This window comes from Leptodactylus fuscus, chromosome 1 (genome assembly GCF_031893055.1).
Source record: "Leptodactylus fuscus isolate aLepFus1 chromosome 1, aLepFus1.hap2, whole genome shotgun sequence".
NCBI classification, from domain to species: Eukaryota; Metazoa; Chordata; class Amphibia; order Anura; family Leptodactylidae; genus Leptodactylus; species Leptodactylus fuscus.
Window position 1 is genome coordinate 120356656 of NC_134265.1, and position 22039 is coordinate 120378694.

The following is a 22039-nucleotide window of genomic DNA, read 5'->3' on the forward strand; positions in this document are numbered from 1 at the left end:
ACGGCATGTGGTACTGTGTGCAGACGTGTGTATCTAATCCTCCCTGTGTGGTACTGTGTGCTGAGACGTGTATGTAATTCTCTGGCTTGTGGTACTGTGTGCAGCGGCATGTATCTAATCCTCCAAAGTGTGGTACTGTGTGCAGACACACGTATCTAATCCTCCCCTGTGTGGTATTGTGTGAAGAGGCGCGTATCTAATCCTATGGCATGTGGAACTGTGTAGATGCACGTATCTAATCCTACGGCATGTGGTACTGTGTGCAGATGTGCATATCTTATGCTCTGGTGTGTGGAACTGTGTGCAGATGCGTGTATCCAATCCTTTGGCATGTGGTACTGTGTGCAGACACATGTATCCAATCCCCCGGCGTGTGGTACTTTGTGCAGACACGTGTATCTAATCCTTCGGCATGTGGAACTGTGTGCAGAAGCGCGTATTTAATCCTCTGGTTTGTGGGACTGTGTGCAGACGCGTGTATCTAATCCTCTGGCGTGTGATACTGTGTATCTAATCCTCTGATGCATGTATCTCAGTTTGGATATCAGTGTTGGGTTGTGTATGTGGAGTGACCATGTGTATTGCAGTTGGAATATGAGTGAAAGTCTTGCAGGTTTGTATTGGCTAAGGGGGGGGGGGGGCATTGTGTTTGGAATGCTGTATCTCAGCAACGGTACGTCCGAGCGAGTTGGAGTCTCATCTTAAACCTTCCCGGATACCTGAAGTATCTCTGTGACAAATTTGGTGAAGATCGGTCCAGTCGTTTGGTTCGCATTAGAGCACAGACAGACAGACAGAAGTTCATTTTTATAATATAGGGAGATATATATATATATATTCATACATAGAGAGAGAGAGAGACCTATGGGTAAATACGCCTTAACATGTCCTCCAGCACAATGCATGCGATGAAGAGACTAATAGAAGACGCTTCAGTTAAATTTCAAAAAGGCCCAGTTCACAAACAGTACAATCATGTAATCTAAGTGCTAGTCCACCCACGCCCTTACAATCCCCCACTTCTATATGTTCAGGGCGTGTAACTTAAAGTAATCTGTTGTAGGGGCTACTCGTGAATAGTCCTATTTGTGATGTAAACTAAATATTTGAACTCTTTATGGATCTCCCAACAGCTTAAAGTTGCGGTTTATACAGCTCTATTGCACTACTGGTGCCTAATCCGTCTTTATCATAAACACAAGACAGATACTTGATGTGAGCCTTCACATCAAGTATCGGCGTCCACCACCAGGGCACTGAGAACTGCGGTTTTTACTGCAATCTCATCTTTATTATTTTATTGGGGGTTATTTATATGGCTCCATAGACTACTCTCCTGATGAACTTGGTCAAAATAGAAAGGCCAGGGGAAACGTGTTGAGAGATAGATGTTGTAAATAGTGGGGATGGGTTACATTGTTGCTAAGCTTATATAGACAATGGCCAGTTATCACACCCCACTGTCAGCAGGAGTGCTTATCAGCAGGGATTGTTTATAATTAGAGATGAGCGAACACTAAAATGTTCGAGGTTCGAAATTCGATTCGAACAGCCGCTCAATGTTCGTGTGTTCGAACAGGTTTCGAACCCCATTATAGTCTATGGGGAACAGATACTCGTTAAGGGGGAAACCCAAATCCGTGTCTGGAGGGTCACCAAGTCCACTATGACACCCCAGGAAATGATGCCAACACCTCTGGAATGACACTGGGACAGCAGGGGAAGCATGTCTGGGGGCATCTAACACACCAAAGACCCTCTATTACCCCAACATCACTGCCTAACAACTACACACTTTCCACATTCAAAAAAACCTCTATCAAAGTGGGAAAATACCTGGAAACCTTCTTTACTCCCCAAATGGATGGACACAAACCCCAATTTAAGCTCAACAAACAGTAACAACCACCCCTTTAAATCACGTTCCCCATGACAACCACAAATGGAATAGGCAATGGGAATTCCAAAAGCCCTCACCCTTAACTGTCATTTTGAGTGTGTGTGTGTGTGTGTGTGTGTGTGTGTGTGTGAGTGATGTGGTAAGACCTTCCAAAATTCACTTTTCTAGCCCTTAACATGAGCCCTTCCAAACAAAGTTACATGACCTTAAGCTGAGCTACCAGCAGAGATTGAGGCCCTTGGCATGAGTAGAGCCTTGCACCAGCAGTGTTTTTGGCACTTAGGGTGAGTTGAGCCTTGTACCAGCGTGTGTCCCTTAACATCAGGCGGGCCCTAAGTTCTGCGCTTTGCACAAAAGTTCCACATTAACTAGGCTGAATGGTACAAAGATTAGTAGGCCCGAGAACCAGGAACAGGTCTTGCAATGGCTGTCGGATAACGCTTAAAGCACATTGTCCACCAGCCAGTCAGCCTCTACCTCCTCTTACCCAACAGTCTTGTCCTCCTTCCACCCAAAATTCCCAATCTTCCCAGAACAATAACCCCAACTGTCCCTGCTCCCCAGAGCTGTTCTCCCTTCCTTTGACTGTACCGCAACCTGCCCCTCCATTTCGCGATTCCACGGACCTAACAGACGAGTATCTGTGTCCAGATGCTCAAACACTAGAGTCTCCTCCATTCCATCTCCGGTCGATTTGGTGGCGGATGACCAGCAACCCACCCTCATCGACGACGATGAGACGCAGTTGCTGTCAGGGCAGCCAGTTGACATGCGCATTGTGCAGGAGGAGGAGGCGAGACAGGAGTTGGAAGAGGAGGTGGTGGACGACGAGGACACCGACCCCACCTGGACAAGGCAGATGTCAAGCTGGGAAAGTAGTGTGGATGTTGAGGCAGGTGCAGCACCAAAAAGGGTAGCTAGAGGCAGAGACATGTCCAGAGGCAGAGGTCAGCTGCTTTGCCGAAGCCAGGCCAGACCCGGAATGTCCGAAGATGTTCCCTTTTGTACCCAGCCCAGAAAAACTCCCCCATCGAGGGCACGTTTCTTGAAGGTGTAGAGTTTTTTCAAGGAATGCGCCGAGGACAGATATAGTGTCGTCTACACAATTTGCCTCTCGAAATCGAGTAGGGGCCCTGAGAAGAGCAACCTGTCCACCACTTCAATGCACCGTCATTTGGAATCCAAGCAATGGAATCAGTGGCAGGCAGCAACGGCAGGACAAACGTCGCCCGCCGTTCATGCCACTGCCTCTGCTCACAGTGCTGGCGATGCACTCCAGAGGACGAGCCAGGACATCACTTCATCTGCCTCCGCCACTTTGTTGACTTCTCCTTCATCCTCCCCTGTTTCTGTCTTATCTCCTTCTCCTGCACCATCAAAGGCACCATCAGGCGCTTCTTTACAACAACCCACCATCTCTCAGACATTGGAGCGCCGGCAGAAATACACCGCTAACCACCCACCCACGCAAGCCTAGAACGCCAACATCGCTAAACTGCTGGCCCAGGAGAGGTTGGCGTTCCGGCTTGTTGAAACTCCCGCCTTCCCGGACCTGATGGCAACTGTGGCACCTCACTATGCCGTCCCTAGCCGTCTCAACTTCTCCCGGTGTGGCGTCCCCGCCTTGCACCAGCACGTGTCACTCAACATCAGGTGGGCCCTTAGTTCCGCGCTTTGCTGCAAGGTCCACTTGACCACCGACACTTGGACAAGCGCCTGTGGTCAGGGATGCTGCAGTGCTTATCTTTAATGACAGGCAGGGTGAATGTGGTGGAGTCTGTTCCCCGGGTGCAAACTGGGGTGGCCTATCTCCTCTCCCAGGCCAAAATTCATGGCAGGAGTAGACTGAAACCCTACGACGCTGCAACCTCCACCACAGCTACTAGCGGCAAACGCTAAAACACTGGTGTGGGGAGACGTCAGCAGGCGGTGCTGAAGCTCATCAGCTTGGGAGACAGACAGCACAGTGCCTCCGAGGTCAGGGATGCCATCCTGGCTGAGATGGCATTTTTTTTTCCCTGCTACACCTGGGGCCTGGCATTTTTACGCCTGTGATAATGGCTGGAACCTGGTAGCGGCTCTGGAGCTTGCCAGCCTCCAACACGTTCCATGTTTGGCCCACGTCTAACCTAGTGGTGCAAAGTTTTTTAAAAACATACCCAAATGTACCGAAGCTACTGTTGAAAATGCGGCGCTTGTGCGCCCACTTTTGCAAGTGCACAGGAGTCGCTGCTAGCCTAAAAACACTCTAGCAAGGCCTACATCTGTCCAAACACAGGCTGTTGTCCGTCATTCACACACGCTGAAACCCTACAATACCATATCTTGAGCAGGGTGTGTGAGCTGCACAGACCTTTGATGGAGTTCCATCTACAAAACCCAAGGGTTCCTCAAAGTCAGCAACCAAAGTTTCTGCACCATGAGTTTCCAGGGGTGGCAGAGTTATGGCTAGGGGAAGAGGCATGGATAGGGATGATGTCTAGGGGCAAAAGCAGTGTGGATGTGGAGGCAAGCTAAGCAGGAAAAACTGGGGGTACAAGCTAAGGCATGGACTGGGGTGATGTCTAGGGGCAAAAGCAGTGTGGATGTGGAGGCAAGCTAAGCAGGAAAAACTGGGGGTACAAGCTAAGGCATGGACTGGGGTGATGTCTAGGGGCAAAAGCAGTGTGGATGTGGAGGCAAGCTAAGCAGGAAAAACTGGGGGTACAAGTTAAGGCATGGACTGGGGTGATGTCTAGGGGCAAAAGCAGTGTGGATGTGGAGGCAAGCTAAGCAGGAAAAACTGGGGGTACAAGCTAAGGCATGGACTGGGGTGATGTCTAGGGGCAAAAGCAGTGTGGATGTGGAGGCAAGCAAAGCAGGGAAAATGGTGGCTAGAGGCAAAGGGATGTCCATAGGCAGCAAGGGCAAAGATGCAAAACTCTCCCGTTTCAAGAATTTTCCTGACTTGTTTCCCCACAAAACATTCCTGGGAGGAGGGCTGAAACACCACCCTCCTCCTCCTCCGCTGTTAGATTGACCCCAGCTACGAGCTGAAAACGCTGCAACACTGGTGTGGGGAGACGTCAGCAGGCTGGGCTGAAGCTCATCAGCTTGGGAGACGGACAGCACATTGCCTCTGAGGTCAGGGATGCCATCCTGGATGAGATGGCAATTTGTTTATCCCCGCTGCCCCTGGGGCCAGGTTTTTTAGCTTGTTGGAGGGCTCTGGAGCTTGCCAGCCTCCAACACGTTCCATGCCTGGCCCACATGTTCAATGTAGTGGTGCAATGATTTTTAAAAACATACCCCAAATTAGCTGAGCTAAGGGTGAAAGTGCGGCACTTGGACACCCACTTTCCCAAGTCTACAGTACCTGGAGCTAGCCGCAATACACTCCAGCAAGGCCTACATCTGCCTGAAGCACCTACTGTTGTGCGAGGTCACCACACGCTCTAACCCTAGATACCGTATGTTCAGCAGGGTGTGTGAGCAGCAGAGACCTTTGATGGAGTACCAGCTACAAAACCCAAGGGTTCCTCAGAGTCAGCTCCCTCACTTTCTGCACCATGAGTTTCCATGGGTGGCAGACTTATGGCTAGAGGCACAGGCATGGATAGGGGTGATGTGTAGGGGCAAAAGCAGTGTGGATGTGGAGGCAAGCTAAGCAGCAAAAACTGGGGGTACAAGCAGCCGGTGACATCATCACTGACAAGCACAGCTGTCTGTCAGCTGACAGGCTGACTTTCACCAAAATGAACAGACAATGGATAGACTCATCATATACATGTCAGTTACATGACAAATTTAGTGCAATTTGCAAGTCCAAGATGGTTTGGAGATCTGCGGAGAGGAATCTCACCACCTCTTGCGGGTGCCATCATTTGGAAGGCAAGCCCTGGGCTCAGTGGGTGAGAGCAAGCGCAGGATAATCGTCGTTTGGCCTGGCGGCCACTGCCTCTTCCACTGTTGACAGGGCTGGCGCTGCAGTCCAGACCAGGAGCCAGGACACCTCCACATCTGCCTCTGACACTTTGGGGAGTTCACCCTTATCCTCACCTTTTCCTGCCATTTCTCCTTTTGCCCGCGCCATCATGCGCCTCTTCCCAGCAACTCCCCATCTCCCAAGCCTTTCATTTCATGCTAAAGTACAGCGCAACCCACCCACATGCCCAAGGCTTCAACGGCCTCATCTCAAGAAATCTGGCCCAGGAGATGTTGGAATCCCGGCTGGGGGACACTCTGCCCTTTTTGGGCAGAGTGTCTACTGCGCCACCGCACTGTGCCGTCCACACCAGCACTTTCCCCCAAACATGAGGCGGTCCCTAAATTCAGCGCTTAGCCCTAAAGTTCCATGTGACCAGTTACGAATGGACAAGTGCATGCGGACAGGGACGCTAACTTTCAATTTGGGCACAGTGGTTGAATGTAGTTGAGGCGTGGACCGGGTCGCAAAATGTGGTGGCCTGACTTGTCTCCCCACACAACATTCCTGGGAGGAGGGCTGAAACACCACCCTCCTCCGCTGTTAAATTGACCCCAGCTACGAGCTGGAAACGCTGCAACACTGGTGTGGGGAGACGTCAGCGGGCCGTGCTGAAGCTCATCAGCTTGGGGGCCAGACAGCACACTGCCTACAAAGTGAGTCATGCCATCCTCGATGAGACGGCAATGTGGTTTTTGCCACTGCACCTGGGCCCAGGCATGTTGTCATGTGTGATAATGGCCGTAACCTGGGATTGGCTCTGTAGCTTGGCAGCCTGCAACATATTCCATGCCTGGGCCACGTTTTTAACTCATTGCTGCTAATCTTTTGAAAAAGGTACCCCAATGTTCCTGAGCTACTGGTGAAAGTGTGGTGCTTGTGCGGATAGTTTTTAAAGTGTATAGTTGCCGCTGCTAGCCTCTATGCACTCCTACAACGCCTGTACCTGCTGGAACAACGGCTGTTGTGCGACGTCTCCACACTGCTGGCACTAAACATATCATGTGTTGAGCAGAGTGTGTGAGCAGCACAGACCTTTGATGTAGTTCCAACTCCAAAACCCTCGGGTTCGTCAAAGTCAACTCCCTCAGTTGCTCAACCATGAGTGGCCATGGGTGGCAGACTTATGTGAAATCCCATCCCATCCATTGCACTGGACACGAAACATTAGCATGCGCTCAGCACAACTTCGGATATGGCAGATGCGTTAAGCAGGGTGCAGGGTACAACACAGACCAGGCCCGAGCACCAGGAACAGGTGTTAGAAATACTGCAGCATCTGCCATTTCCTTCCAATTTTGGGGTTTTGGACCCGCCACCGACTTGTCTGGACCTAAGTGGGGATCATGAGACACAGTTGCCATCAAGGCAAGCTGTGGTCATGTGCGGTTTGCAGTAAGGGGGCAGTGCGCAATTGGAAGAGGAGTTGGTGGATGACGAGGCCACCGACCCCACATGGACAGGGGTGATGTCTAGGGGCTAAAGCAGTGTAGATGTAGAGGGAAGCTAAATCAACAAAAAACCTGGGTAGAAGCAAAGGCATAAACTGGGGTGATGTTTAGGGGTGAAAGCAGAGTAGATGTGGAGGGAAGCTAAGCAGCAAAAACAGTGGGTAGAAGCAAAGGCATGCAAAACTCTACCCTGTTGGAAGACTTATTCCTAGGTCTGGAACACGTTAATGGCCCCCCTGGACAAATTACTGCCACTCAGGGGCCTAGTGTCACCAGGAGGGACAAGTATAGGCGCATGTTGTGGGAATACCTGGCCGACACCAGCTCTGTCCTCTCCGATCTCTCTGTGCTCTACAGCCTAAACTTATTTTCTCATCTTTTTTTCTGAACTGCACATCTCTTGCCTGCTTCCTTTGGGATCTTAGAAATGGTGGTCCACTTCCACAGATGGTAACTTCAATAGACAGTGTAACGGGAGTAGCTGAGGGATCGCTGTCTTAACCACTTTTTGGCACAAAATTAACTTCCAAAGCCAAATATGGTGCAAGTATATGATGCAAGGACACCTACACACCTATCTCTGACACATTGGGGAGTTCACCCTCATGCGCCCTTTTGGCCTGCACCATCATGCGCCTCTTCCCAGCCACTCCACATTTCCCAAGCTTTTCATTGCAGGCAGAAGTACAATACAACCCACCCCCATGCCCAAGCCTGTAACAGCCTCATCGATAAACTGCTGGCCCTGGAGATGTTGGTGTTTGTTTATGCTTCTGGAGACCCAGGCCTTCCGTCAGCAGATGGCAGCTGGAGCACCTCCCTATGCTGGGCCTAGCCGTTACTACTTCTCTTGGTGTGCTGTCTCTGCCTTGCGCCTGCATGTGTCCCATAACATCAGTCGGGCCCAGAGCTCTGCGCTTTGCTGCAAGGTCCACTTGACCACCGACACATGGACAAGCGCCTGTGGTCAGGGATGCTGCAGTGCTTATCTTTAATGACAGGCAGGGTGAATGTGGTGGAGTCTGTTCCCCGGGTGCAAACTGGGGTGGCCTATCTCCTCTCCCAGGCCAAAATTCATGGCAGGAGTAGACTGAAACCCTACGAAGCTGCAACCTCCACCCCAGCTACTAGCGGAAAACACTGTAACACTGGCATGGGGAGATGTCAGCAGGCCGTGCTGAAACTGATCAGCTTGGGGGACAGACAGCACAGTGCCTCCGAGGTCAGGGATGCCATCCTGGCTGAGATGGCATTTTTTTTTCCCTGCTACACCTGGGGCCTGGCATTTTTGCGCCTGTGATAATGGCTGGAACCTGGTAGCAGATCTGGAGCTTGCCAGACTCAAACACGGTCCACGCATGGCCCACGTTTTCCAACTTGTTGGTGCCATGTTTCTTTGAAATCTACACCATTGTGCCTGATATACAGGTCAAAGTGGGGCCATTTTCGTAAGTGAGAACTAGCCTCTGCTAGGCAGAAAACATTCAGAGCACACTCCTCTCATCTTCGCACCGTTGGCTGGCGGAGGAAGACGAGGGGGTTGGAGTGGCATCTGATGTCCCTATCCCACACGAGGCTAGAGGGTGCACTTCAGTGCATCCCATTGCTTCACCACAAATGGTGTGAAGGGGAGTGGAAAATGGAGGAAATGGAGAGTGACCCTTACAGTTGGGGCCAGCAAAGGCATGCCAAGTAACACACTGGCACACATGGCTGACTTCATCTTGGGTTGCTTTTCAACACATATTTCACATCATGAAGAACAAATAATACTGGATTTTTTCAAGCCTCGAACCCCGGTCTAGGTCTAATGTCTGTTCCTTTCTTATATTAGGGGAGAGGGAAAAAAAATTACTTCAGTGATACGTTTAGCGTACATAGACTATTAATGTGTATCCCACTTAGTGTTGTTAGGGTTACACACCGTCACAACCTGGCTAAAGCTTCTATAGCTGTTAATAAAGTCAACATAACTTTACGGTATCCAAAAAGACAGCTGGTACCGACAGAGAGCAAGACAAATGTCACCCAAAGCTGTGAGCTCTGAACACCCACAGTGACTTTGGCGTCATCATCATTATAAGGGAGCGGGTGGTAATAAATAACTTGGCAGTGCCTAAAACCCAAAAAGCTTATACAACTATATTTACATTAAGATACACAAATGAAACTTTTCAGTAGCATGTCATGAGACAAGCTGATAAGCTCTTCCTTTGTGCAGTGCTATTTGAAAGTTAAACGCTGCCTTTATTTTAATTCTGGAGAAGGTGCAGACATTAGATTTAGAACATGTTGTCTTCATTGTCCAAATCCTCTATATAGGTAACGTGTTTTTCGGGCCGAGCTGTCTGGGAACGAGCTGGTGCAGCACTGACAACCTGGGTGAATATGGCAAGAGCCTGAGATGTAGGGTGAATGAATCCCCAAATTATTTGTGGAATTCCCAGTGAGACAATGGCACTGTATACCAGTAGCAAAAATTGTGGGTGCACGTAACCCCCATATATTCTTTGAATTCCCAGTCAGACAATGGCACTGTATACCAGTAGTAAAAATTGTGGGTGCACATAACCCCAATATATTCTTTGAATTCCCAGTCAGACAATGGCACTGTATACCAGTATTAAAAATTGTGGGTGCACATAACCCCCATATATTCTTTGAATTCCCAGTCAGACAATGGCACTGTATACCAGTATTAAAAATTGTGGGTGCACATAACCCCAATATATTCTTTGAATTCCCAGTCAGACAATGGCACTGTATACCAGTATTAAAAATTGTGGGTGCACATAACCCCCATATATTCTTTGAATTCCCAGTCAGACAATGGCACTGTATACCAGTATTAAAAATTGTGGGTGCACATAACCCCCATATATTCTTTGAATTCCCAGTCAGACAATGGCACTGTATACCAGTAGTAAAAATTGTGGGTGCACATAACCCCCATATATTCTTTGAATTCCCAGTCAGACAATGGCACTGTATACCAGTATTAAAAATTGTGGGTGCACATAACCCCCATATATTCTTTGAATTCCCAGTCAGACAATGGCACTATATACCAGTAGTAAAAATTGTGGGTGCACATAACCCCCATATATTCTTTGAATTCCCAGTCAGACAATGGCACTGTATACCAGTATTAAAAATTGTGGGTGCACATAACCCCCATATATTCTTTGAATTCCCAGTGAGACAATGGAACTGTATAGCAGTAGCAAAAATTGTGGGTGCACGTAACCCCCATATATTCTTTGAATTCCCAGTCAGACAATGGCACTGTATACCAGTATTAAAAATTGTGGGTGCACATAACCCCCATATATTCTTTGAATTCCCAGTCAGACAATGGCACTGTATACCAGTATTAAAAATTGTGGGTGCACATAACCCCCATATATTCTTTGAATTCCCAGTCAGACAATGGCACTGTATACCAGTATTAAAAATTGTGGGTGCACATAACCCCCATATATTCTTTGAATTCCCAGTCAGACAATGGCACTGTATACCAGTATTAAAAATTGTGGGTGCACATAACCCCCATATATTCTTTGAATTCCCAGTCAGACAATGGCACTGTATACCAGTAGTAAAAATTGTGGGTGCACATAACCCCCATATATTCTTTGAATTCCCAGTCAGACAATGGCACTGTATACCAGTATTAAAAATTGTGGGTGCACATAACCCCCATATATTCTTTGAATTCCCAGTCAGACAATGGCACTGTATACCAGTATTAAAAATTGTGGGTGCACATAACCCCCATATATTCTTTGAATTCCCAGTCAGACAATGGCACTGTATACCAGTATTAAAAATTGTGGGTGCACATAACCCCCATATATTCTTTGAATTCCCAGTCAGACAATGGCACTGTATACCAGTAGTAAAAATTGTGGGTGCACATAACCCCCATATATTCTTTGAATTCCCAGTCAGACAATGGCACTGTATACCAGTATTAAAAATTGTGGGTGCACATAACCCCCATATATTCTTTGAATTCCCAGTGAGACAATGGAACTGTATAGCAGTAGCAAAAATTGTGGGTGCACGTAACCCCCATATATTCTTTGAATTCCCAGTCAGACAATGGCACTATATACCAGTAGTAAAAATTGTGGGTGCACATAACCCCAATATATTCTTTGAATTCCCAGTCAGACAATGGCACTGTATACCAGTAGTAAAAATTGTGGGTGCACATAACCCCAATATATTCTTTGAATTCCCAGTCAGACAATGGCACTGTATACCAGTATTAAAAATTGTGGGTGCACATAACCCCCATATATTCTTTGAATTCCCAGTCAGACAATGGCACTGTATACCAGTAGTAAAAATTGTGGGTGCACATAACCCCCATATATTCTTTGAATTCCCAGTCAGACAATGGCACTGTATACCAGTATTAAAAATTGTGGGTGCACATAACCCCCATATATTCTTTGAATTCCCAGTCAGACAATGGCACTGTATACCAGTAGTAAAAATTGTGGGTGCACATAACCCCAATATATTCTTTGAATTCCCAGTCAGACAATGGCACTATATACCAGTAGTAAAAATTGTGGGTGCACATAACCCCCATATATTCTTTGAATTCCCAGTCAGACAATGGCACTATATACCAGTAGTAAAAATTGTGGGTGCACATAACCCCCATATATTCTTTGAATTCCCAGTCAGACAATGGCACTGTATACCAGTAGTAAAAATTGTGGGTGCACATAACCCCAATATATTCTTTGAATTCCCAGTCAGACAATGGCACTGTATACCAGTATTAAAAATTGTGGGTGCACATAACCCCCATATATTCTTTGAATTCCCAGTGAGACAATGGAACTGTATACCAGTAGTAAAAATTGTGGGTGCACATAACCCCCATATATTCTTTGAATTCCCAGTCAGACAATGGCACTATATACCAGTAGTAAAAATTGTGGGTGCACATAACCCCAATATATTCTTTGAATTCCCAGTGAGACAATGGCACTGTATACCAGTAGTAAAAATTGTGGGTGCACATAACCCCAATATATTCTTTGAATTCCCAGTCAGACAATGGCACTGTATACCAGTATTAAAAATTGTGGGTGCACATAACCCCCATATATTCTTTGAATTCCCAGTGAGACAATGGCACTGTATAGCAGTAGCAAAAATTGTGGGTGCACATAACCCCAATATATTCTTTGAATTCCCAGTCAGACAATGGCACTATATACCAGTAGCAAAAATTGTGGGTGTATATAGCCCCAATTCTATTGCTAGGGGACTTGCAGGGTATTTCTGAGGTGAAGGTGGGGGGGCACACCGTTGGAACGGGGATTTGGGGTGTATATATGGGGTATACGGGAATACACTGTCAGTGTGTTCCATTCAGGATCCTGGGAAAGCTGGGTTGCGGCGATTGAGCCCGTCAGTGCCACGTTACACTGACAAGCTTCTCCCTGGAATTGAAGTTATATGTAAGCCCAATATATTCTTTGAATTCCCAGTGAGACAATGGCACTATATGGCAGTAGCAAAAATAGTGGGTGTATATAGCCCCAATCCTATTGCTAGGGGACTTGCAGGGTATTTCTGGGGTGAAGGTGGGGGGGCACACCGTTGGAATGGGTATCGGGGGTATATATCGGGTATACGGGAATACACTGACAGTGTATTCCATTCAGGATCCTGGGAAAGCTGGGTTGCGGCGATTGAGCCCGTTAGTGCCACGTTACACTGACAAGCTTCTCCCTGGAATTTAGCTCTTATAAGAGCTGTTGGTTGTCTTCTCCTTCCTATCTAGCCTGTCCCTGCCTACCCAGAATCTAACCCCTAGATAACTGGACGGAAACCTCCGTCCCCGGTGAATTGCAAGCTCAGAATGACGCGAAGCTGGGCGGCGCTGTTCTTTTAAATTAGAGGTCACATGTTTTCGGCAGCCAATGGGTTTTGCCTACTTTTTTCAACGTCACCGGTGTCGTAGTTCCTGTCCCACCTACCCTGCGCTGTTATTGGAGCAAAAAAGGCGCCAGGGAAGGTGGGAGGGGAATCGAGTAATGGCGCACTTTACCACGCGGTGTTCGATTCGATTCGAACATGCCGAACAGCCTAATATCCGATCGAACATGAGTTCGATAGAACACTGTTCGCTCATCTCTATTTATAATAAACTCTGCTGTACCTCTTTTGAGTGTTATCATGAGCTATAACGACCCCGTTCACTATAATCTTTAATGAATTGAAGGAAGTGCTAGCAGCTTTTTAGACTGTCTTGTGTTTATGATAAAGACGGATCAGGCATCAGTAGTGCAATAGAGCTGTATAAACCGCAACTTTAAGCTGTTGGGAGATCCATAAAGAGTTCAAATATTTAGTTTACATCACAAATAGGACTATTCACTCGTAGCCCCTACAACAGATTACTTTAAGTTACACGCCCTGAACATATAGAAGTGGGGGATTGTAAGGGCGTGGGTGGACTAGCACTTAGATTACATGATTGTACTGTTTGTCAACTGGGCCTTTTTGAAATTTAACTGAAGCGTCTTCTATTAGTCTCTTCATCGCATGTATTGCGCTGGAGGACATGTTAAGGCGTACTTACCCATAGGTCTCTCTCTCTCGCTCTCTCTCTCTGTATATATATATATATATATATATATATATATATATATATATATATATATATATGAAGATTGAGGCAAAAAAATTAATAGGGTGAATAGCGAATCACTATTTCATCACTATATGTCTGTGTCTTTTTAGATTTTTCTAATAAAGTTTGAAAGTTTTAATCACACATTTTTTGTCATTTAAGATACTGTCTGGATGCCATATTTATGTATTTAAAATGTGATTTTTTGTTTTCATTTAGAGAATTCCTTATAGTTATACTTGTGAAAGAATATTGCATGGAGGCATCTCGGCGATGAAGCTAATATATTTGGATCTCAGTAGGCTGCAGTAATTGCTGACGCTCAGGTCACCTTCCTGATGTGAAGCACAAATGTTAATATGATAAAACGTCAATATCATTTTCTGCTTCATTTTTCCTTTGATGCTTTATTGATTTTGTGGTATCACACATGGGTTGTTCCTTTTGATTACAGATTTTTAGACCATTTCCCGTAAACCTTAATGTGCAACAGAAAGTGATATGCAGATGTCTCAATCACACTCCCACATCAGCTCTTTCTGGCTGAATCAAGTCTAAATGGAATCTACAGTGTGAAAAATGATAGGTGTCAGGTGTATGATTCTTATGGGGTTTAATATTGTGTATCAGTATTCCTAGTACAAGTGGAAGGTAGTAGTCCAGGAACTAATACTATTCTGTCGTATTATCCTGCCATTGGCATTTTGTTGACTTGGTAAAAATCTGGTTCTAAGGGAGCCTTCACACCGAGTTACGTTCCGCTCATTCTGAACGTAAAACTTGTTCACTATGAATGCGTAAAAAACAGCTCCCATTGATTTCTATCTATCACATTGAAAGCAATAGGGAAAAAAGCCTCCCATTGATTTCAATGGGGAGCGCACGTATACCGGCACCCATAGAAATCAATGGGAGCTGGTTTTTACGCACTCATTCTGAACAAGTTTTACGTTCAGAATGAGCAGAGCGTAAATCCATGTGAAGGCTCCCTAAAAGTGCTATGTTTGATGCATTGTTTTTGTGTTTTTTTGTCTTTTTATACTGTTTTATTATTATTAATAAATAATAATAATAATAATTGTTATTATTGTTGCTTATTTATATAGCTCCATTAATTCCATGGTGTTTCCATACAGTACACAAAATATACAAACAAATATACTAACAATGACCAACTGGCACAGTGGGGTAGAGGGCCCTGCCCGCGAGGGCTTACAGTCTATGAGGGAAGAGGGATAGAGACAGAAGGAGAGGGGGGAGACTGTTCAGATGGTGATGTGGTGACAGTAGTGTTATTGGAGGTTGTAGGCCTTCCTGAGTAGTTGAGTCTTCAGGACCTTCTTGAAGCCTGTGATTGTGGGGGTCAGTCTTATGTGTCTTGGTAATGAGTTCCAGAGTATGGGGGGATTCATGGGAGAAATTAATTGTTGACTTTTTCTTGTTGACTTTTTTTATATGCATCTTTTTGATACTTTTAACACATTTGATATTTAATTAAATTATTATATTAACCACTTAAAGAGGACCTTTCATGTCCTCATGCATATGCAGGTTCATATGCCGCTAGAAAGCCGACAGTGCAATGAATTCAGTATTGTGCCCCAGGGCTGGAGATATTGGTGCTGTTAGTTTCGCCACCGATATCTCCCCATTGTCAGAAGGGTGTTCCTCATAGCTCAGCATCATCGCTTTTTTTTTTCATTTCCCCCAGCCTAATAAAAAATAATAAGGCTGAGGCCCCATATTGGGGAAACACAGCTTTTTTTGTTGCAGATTTTGTTGTGGATTTTTTTGAGCCAAAGTCAAGAGTGGCTACAAAATTAATGGGAAATATACAGGAAGTTCTTATACTTTTACCTTCGGCTCAATCCACTCCTGGCTTTGGCTCAAAACACCACAACAAAATCTGCAACAAGAAAAGCCGCATTTCTACAACTTGTGTCCTAACCCAAAGACAGTTTTCACAAATTTGCGCAATCGGAGAAAATCTATTAAACAGTCTAAAACATAAAGTAAGCAACTGCAAGGAATCCTATTACAGCTTTTATTTTTCAGGAGCAGAATACAAAATGAAAGCTATACTGTGATTGGTTGCAAATAAGACAGTTTTGTTCTTAGAAAGTTTTAACAAATCTGCTCTGTTGTGTTCTAAAAACGGTGGCCACAAAGCCGTTTTTCACAGTCGTGTGCATGAGGCCTAAATATCATGATCAGGTTATAATGACTAGCTGAAGCATCAGGTCTGTTTCATACTGATAACATTTACTATACAATAAGAGAAAGAACTAGAAAACCATAGTGTAGAAATTAATTTAGTTCCTCCCATTCACAAAGCAGTGGTAAGCAACTCTCTGTGACAAGTCCCTATTGTTACTTTAATCACATCGCAACGTAATGATGATTCTGTAGTCATGTATACATTGTCATATCCTAGAATGAATAGGCAGTAATAACTATAATGTATGTTAAGTGCTGGATTACTGCTGTATATCACAATTTTCAATAATAGAGGGAATGCGGATTTGTCATATACAATTATACTTTGATTAATTTCATCTTAAGTCACACATTGCAGTTTTCCAACCCTACTTATATGCAAACATGCTATTTTCTAAGTCTGCTGAGTGCTCCTGAAGGGAGGGGAGTGTTTGTTTCTGAATATTTTCAGATTTTCTACATTCAATCCCAGTTTTAATGACATTTTACAGTTCTATGAAATATACAATAAATGTTCTCATCTCATGTCAGTCCATGCTACAGTCAAGCTGTATTTTCTGAGAAAATGATCCCGCAGCTTTACTAATGTGAATAATTAATAATAAGCTTGGACTTTTAGCCTGGGGAATAATTACTTTTAAGGAATGAAAAACAAATACAGTGTATTCATGATCCTAAAGGAGAGACTCTGGTATCCAAAAAATGTCTAGTTACCCACAAATCATCTGTGCAAATAGTTTATCAGGAATTTCTTGGTAAATCAATTGTGCAAGTCCCCCATCTCGATAGGTAGAGAGACAGACAGACAGACATATAGATAGATAGATAGATAGATAGATAGATAGATAGATAGATAGGTTTTATATACTGTTAGAATGCCCCTCCTGACAGTACTGTCCGTAGCTCTGTTCTGTCAGAGGGGAGTACCTTACCACCCAGCCATGACGCTGATCTGTGAGGTACGCCACCCCCTCCCCCCCGACAGTACTCTATGAACCAGTACTGTCAGGAGGGGGGTGTTGCTCACAGCTTAGCGTCATGGCTGAGCTGTGAAGAATGCCCCCCAGTACTAGTCTATGGATGAGTACTGTAAGGGGTGGGGGATTTTCCTCACAACTCACCGTCATGGCTGGGCGATAAGGTACGCCCCCTTTGACAGTACAGGGCTTCAGACAGTACTGTCAGGAGGGGTGTTCCCCACAGCCAAGTCAGCCTGTCAGGAACGCCCTTCTGATAGTGAAGAACTATCAGTAATGGCACTGATATCTCCAGCCCCGGGGCACATAACGGTAAAGTCAGTGCACTGAATTCAACATACTGTCTGCTTTCTAGCGTTATATAAAACCGCATGTGCCCGAGGACATGAAAGGTCCTTCTTTAAATGCTACTTATTGCTCAGGCTGCCTTTTTAACGTGAAAGGTTAACCTTAATTTGTTCATAGATGTTTGGTAAATGGGCAAACAAAGCAGGCATGGCTGTGAACTATTAGGCCCCATTCACACGGGGCAAGAGGGGGTGGATTTTGACGCAGAATCCATTTCATAATCCGCCCCTTCACAATAGCAGTCTATGTAGACCACTAGCGCTCTTTTTTCCGTGAGTGATATGTGTAAGTTCAATCATTTTAGGTCATAAACAAAAGAACATTATTCCTGCTGCCGGGCAAAGCCTTCAACCTGAAATCTAAAATGTATTTCTGCTACCACCATTACACAGCAGGACGTACAGACTAACAGTGCAAGTCCTGCTGCTGCTGAACATGATACACTGACTGCACTTTGGGCCTCATGTATCAAATCTCGCAGAGTAAAGTGGCCTTGCTGCAGCCCATGTTTCATTTTTCTATTGCAATGAATGAAATGAAATCTGGAACGAAACGCTGAAGCAGCTGGATTGGTTGCTTTGGTAACACTACCACTTTCCTCCGAGACAGCTTTGATACATGAGACCTTTTGTTTTTGCAATAATCTCTATAAAATGGAATGTAGTGTTGAAGTCCGAGATAAAAATAAGAAAAATCCATAAAATAGCGGCCATTTAATTAAAAGGAGGAGGATAGTGATGATGGCACTGATGACATCATCTGCTACAGGGAAGGCGTATCTAGTAAAAGATTGGTGTTCAGAAACAAACTCCATCAAGACAAGAATATGTCTGCTCATTCATTGCCTTTGTTTGCACTCACTGAATTGGCACGATAATAGAATTGAGGCTAGAAGTTTTGTGCCTTACCTTTACATGCACCTGCTGCTCCGAGGTGATAGATACCAGCTAGAACATGCCAAATGGCCTTTTGTTCATTCACCGTGAATCCCAAAACCTCCATAGCAGATTGGAGCTGTTCAAATCCTGCAGATGCCTTCTGCTTCTCCTCTGGCTTCAAAAGATAAAAGAGCGGCATTAACTCAAAGTATAACATAAACTAATCTCATATATATATTAAACATATGGATTAGAAATGATGCAATATTCACACTAGAATCATATGCACTCAGAACTGAGCCATTACAGCTATATGATGAATGTATGTATTCCGATGAATTCTGACCAACCTCATTGATGTATAACAGAGTCCATTAAATTTTCATCAGGCACCCATATTAGTAGTTTTTCATTAGACTACAGGTAAACATACTCAATTCACAAGACACATTTAGCTCTGCTTCATCTGTATATTTCAATGCAACCAGTCTGTAGTTAAAAAAAAATTATAATCCAGCAACTTTCAGGGGTGAACTATCAATTGGTCAAGGTTAAGTAATGTTAAGGGGGTCTTCCATTTGGCACATATACATTGTAGCCCTTACAGGAGATAATAAAAGACTATTAACACCAGCTTATGTTTCATTAATTCAGGACGATACGTAATAAATATGTTGCATGTATGTTTACGACATAGACAATCCGATGAGCACAAGTAATAAGATTAAATAAATAAAATTAGCTGGGCATTATCCATTACACAACAAGTACCGTATATAAAATATAAAACCCTATTATTTTGCTCTGAAAAGAGTGCTGTTTAGTAGCCCAGCGGGTCAGTTTATTCACTGTTTAAGGAATTCCATAAAATATAGAGTGTTCACTTTTCCGGTCCATAAACCCCATTTCTCTCAGTTGCATGTAGCATTGTAAACTAGGCAGCTGTGTTTATGGCTCTGCCAAATTTGGTTTATGTTTAACATTTTGGTGTACGACAAATTACAAAGTAAATAATGCATGCACGAGCGCCCTCCACTCAATACAACATTACCTGTGCTTTATTAAAGGAAAAACCATTTACGTTTTACTGGCCCTTCACTGCTTGGCAGCTCGACCATTATCAGGTAAGGTTAAACACATTAAAGTGCCCTAAAAGTGTCCGGCTTATCATAGTGCAAAACTAGTAGTACAAAGCCATGTTTGGCTTATAACTTAGTATTATAATTGGATACTTTATTATTATTATTATTATTATTATTATTATTATTATTATTATTATTACTTTGTCTGAATTATTATTAATGATAATAATGATGATAAATGGGGTGATTCCAGGTTTATTTACTGCTCACACTAAGCTGAGATCCTCATTGACTGTGACCATATTATTCATGAACCTGAAGATCGCCTTATAGAAGTGCATATGCAGCCCACCTTTGTTATCCCCAAGGGTTTCAGAGCTGAATACTCAATGTTGTTATTTTTTCATACGCAACCCTATTTTGGACAACTACTGTATTCGGAAATTTGAAATTTGTAAAGCGAATGAAATATAGGAATAACCTTCTCCAAGACCAGCTTTTATGGTACTCAAGTCAAAAAGACAACCAAAGTAAATGTTTCCCATAACAGTAACAACCACAACGCTCCATCACTACTAAGGGCGGGTTCACACCTGCTCCCGGTCTCCGCTTTGCTGGTTTCCATTCTTCTGCCCCGAGAAACTGGACAAGGGACAGAAACCCAGCGGTCAGTTTTCATACTCGTTCACTTGAATGGGTTTGCAAAGTGACCGCCCGTGTGCGTCTACTGCCTGTCCGCGGCGAAACTATATTTTTTAAACTGGACACAAGGTTCTGCATGTGCGACTTTGTGTCCAGTTAAAAAAACTGGTTTCGCCACGGACAGGCAGAAGACGCACATGGGCGGTCACTTTGCAAACCCATTCAAGTGAATGATTTTGAAAACTGACTGCCGGGTTTACGTCCCCTCTCCAGTTTCTCGGGGCAGAAGATGGAACTGGCTAAATTCCGAATTGGCTAAAGTGGAGACCGGTGCAGGTGTGAACCCACCCTCACTCAAGTGCCCACATTAGTGCCCTACGTAAGTTATGTCTGCCCTTAGCTTCTTCTTCACTGACAGTAATAAGCAACCACAGAAAGATAGGCTGTTTCATCTTGTCCCAGTTGCTATGATGAGTACATTAAGAAAATAAAAAACTATAGGGGATGCAGAAGTAGCAATTGCTATCGGGCCCCGGAGCCATAGGAAGCCCCAAGAACTATCTACAATATAAGAAAACACCAGCACTATACATAGCACATGGTAAAAAGGAGGTAGTTTACAGATTTTGCACTGGGGCCCAAGAGCTTCACGTTACACTTCTGCCTTTGAATGTAGCTACTCCATTTTATGACTCATAAATAAGCAACTCCCTGGATAGAAGAGTCAGCTGTCTCCTAGGTAGCTACCTCCATCACTTACCTTGTTCTTGGACCTGCCTATAGACTCCATATTAAGTTAAACAGTCATTTAAAAAAAATCATTTCATGGAGCCCAAGATTTCTGGAGGTAAAATCATTCATCCTTCAGCTTTCCTGGCAGGTCTACGTCTATAAATACTTATCTTTCACTGTCAATTTAGTTGCAAATTTCTTGGAAGAACAACAGAGGAACCCAGAAGAGTTGCTCCAGACTTGTTATATTACGGGGCATACAAATGCATTTTACATCAGGTGAGATAACAGGTCTTCTTTGAGCACTTTTTTTCACCTTCATTCAGTATTTCGCCACTTTTAATGTTGGTTGCATATAAATTGCTTAGTGTGCAGAAGCCATAGCAGATAACAGGATTTGTTGAGATCAGTTCAGAGTAGAAAATTGCATTAACTATGTGCAATTTATTTGTGTTGTTAATGAGATTTTCTTAGGTCATTTTTCGTTTTATTTCATCAACTGATCGCTAATTGAATTTTGGTTGCAATTTTTTACTTCAATAGACCATACAAACAGGCCTAGTGTGGGACTGGACATGTATTAAGGCAGAAATGAAAAGGATGGAGCCTGCTGTTTTATGTCTGAATGGAAAATGGGAACATTTTAGATATTTTTGCAGTCACAATCGTTTCTCTTTCTCACACCAAAGCAAAATGTTCCTACCAATATAAAACACCAATAAAGAGACCTAGCATTGATTCAGCGACTATTAAATGTTCACTATGTTTTCAACAAAGTTTGCAGAGATCAATATTACAAGCAAATGGGGCTGAGCTGAATCCTGGCCTCTACGTGTAGAATAAAGTAGCGTACAGGCTGAAACTCAGCTGAGCCGTCTTTTCCAACCCCCCCCCCCCCCCCAGTTATAATTTTTGGTCGCCATACCTATTGGCCCCTCGCTATACTGTATGTCTATGACCATTTGGTCTGAGTGTATTACCAGTAGGGTACTGGTAGTATGATGCTTTCTTTCATTGATTGATTGTTTATATGGACTACTATGACAGCTTGTGCGCTTGCTCCGGTTGCTGTAACACATATAGCAGGTCACTTAAAGAGAGTCTGCCACCAGGGTGAAGCATACTAAACCAGCAACATGGTTAGATAGGTCAAGTTCCCCTGTTAACCTTCATGTCTCCATTGC

The 22039-nt window shown here is 44.4% G+C and overlaps 1 protein-coding gene across 1 annotated transcript in view; it reads right to left on the reverse strand.

The window, feature by feature from the left end:
• The window catches only part of MYO18B (myosin XVIIIB), a 456489-nt gene that overhangs the window by 346699 nt on the left and 87751 nt on the right, over nucleotides 1–22039 (reverse strand). Inside the window, exon 13 of the mRNA XM_075276574.1 lies at nucleotides 18430–18574. Within this exon, the coding sequence (XP_075132675.1) occupies nucleotides 18430–18574 (145 nt within the window). The remainder of the gene's footprint in view (nucleotides 1–18429; nucleotides 18575–22039) is intronic.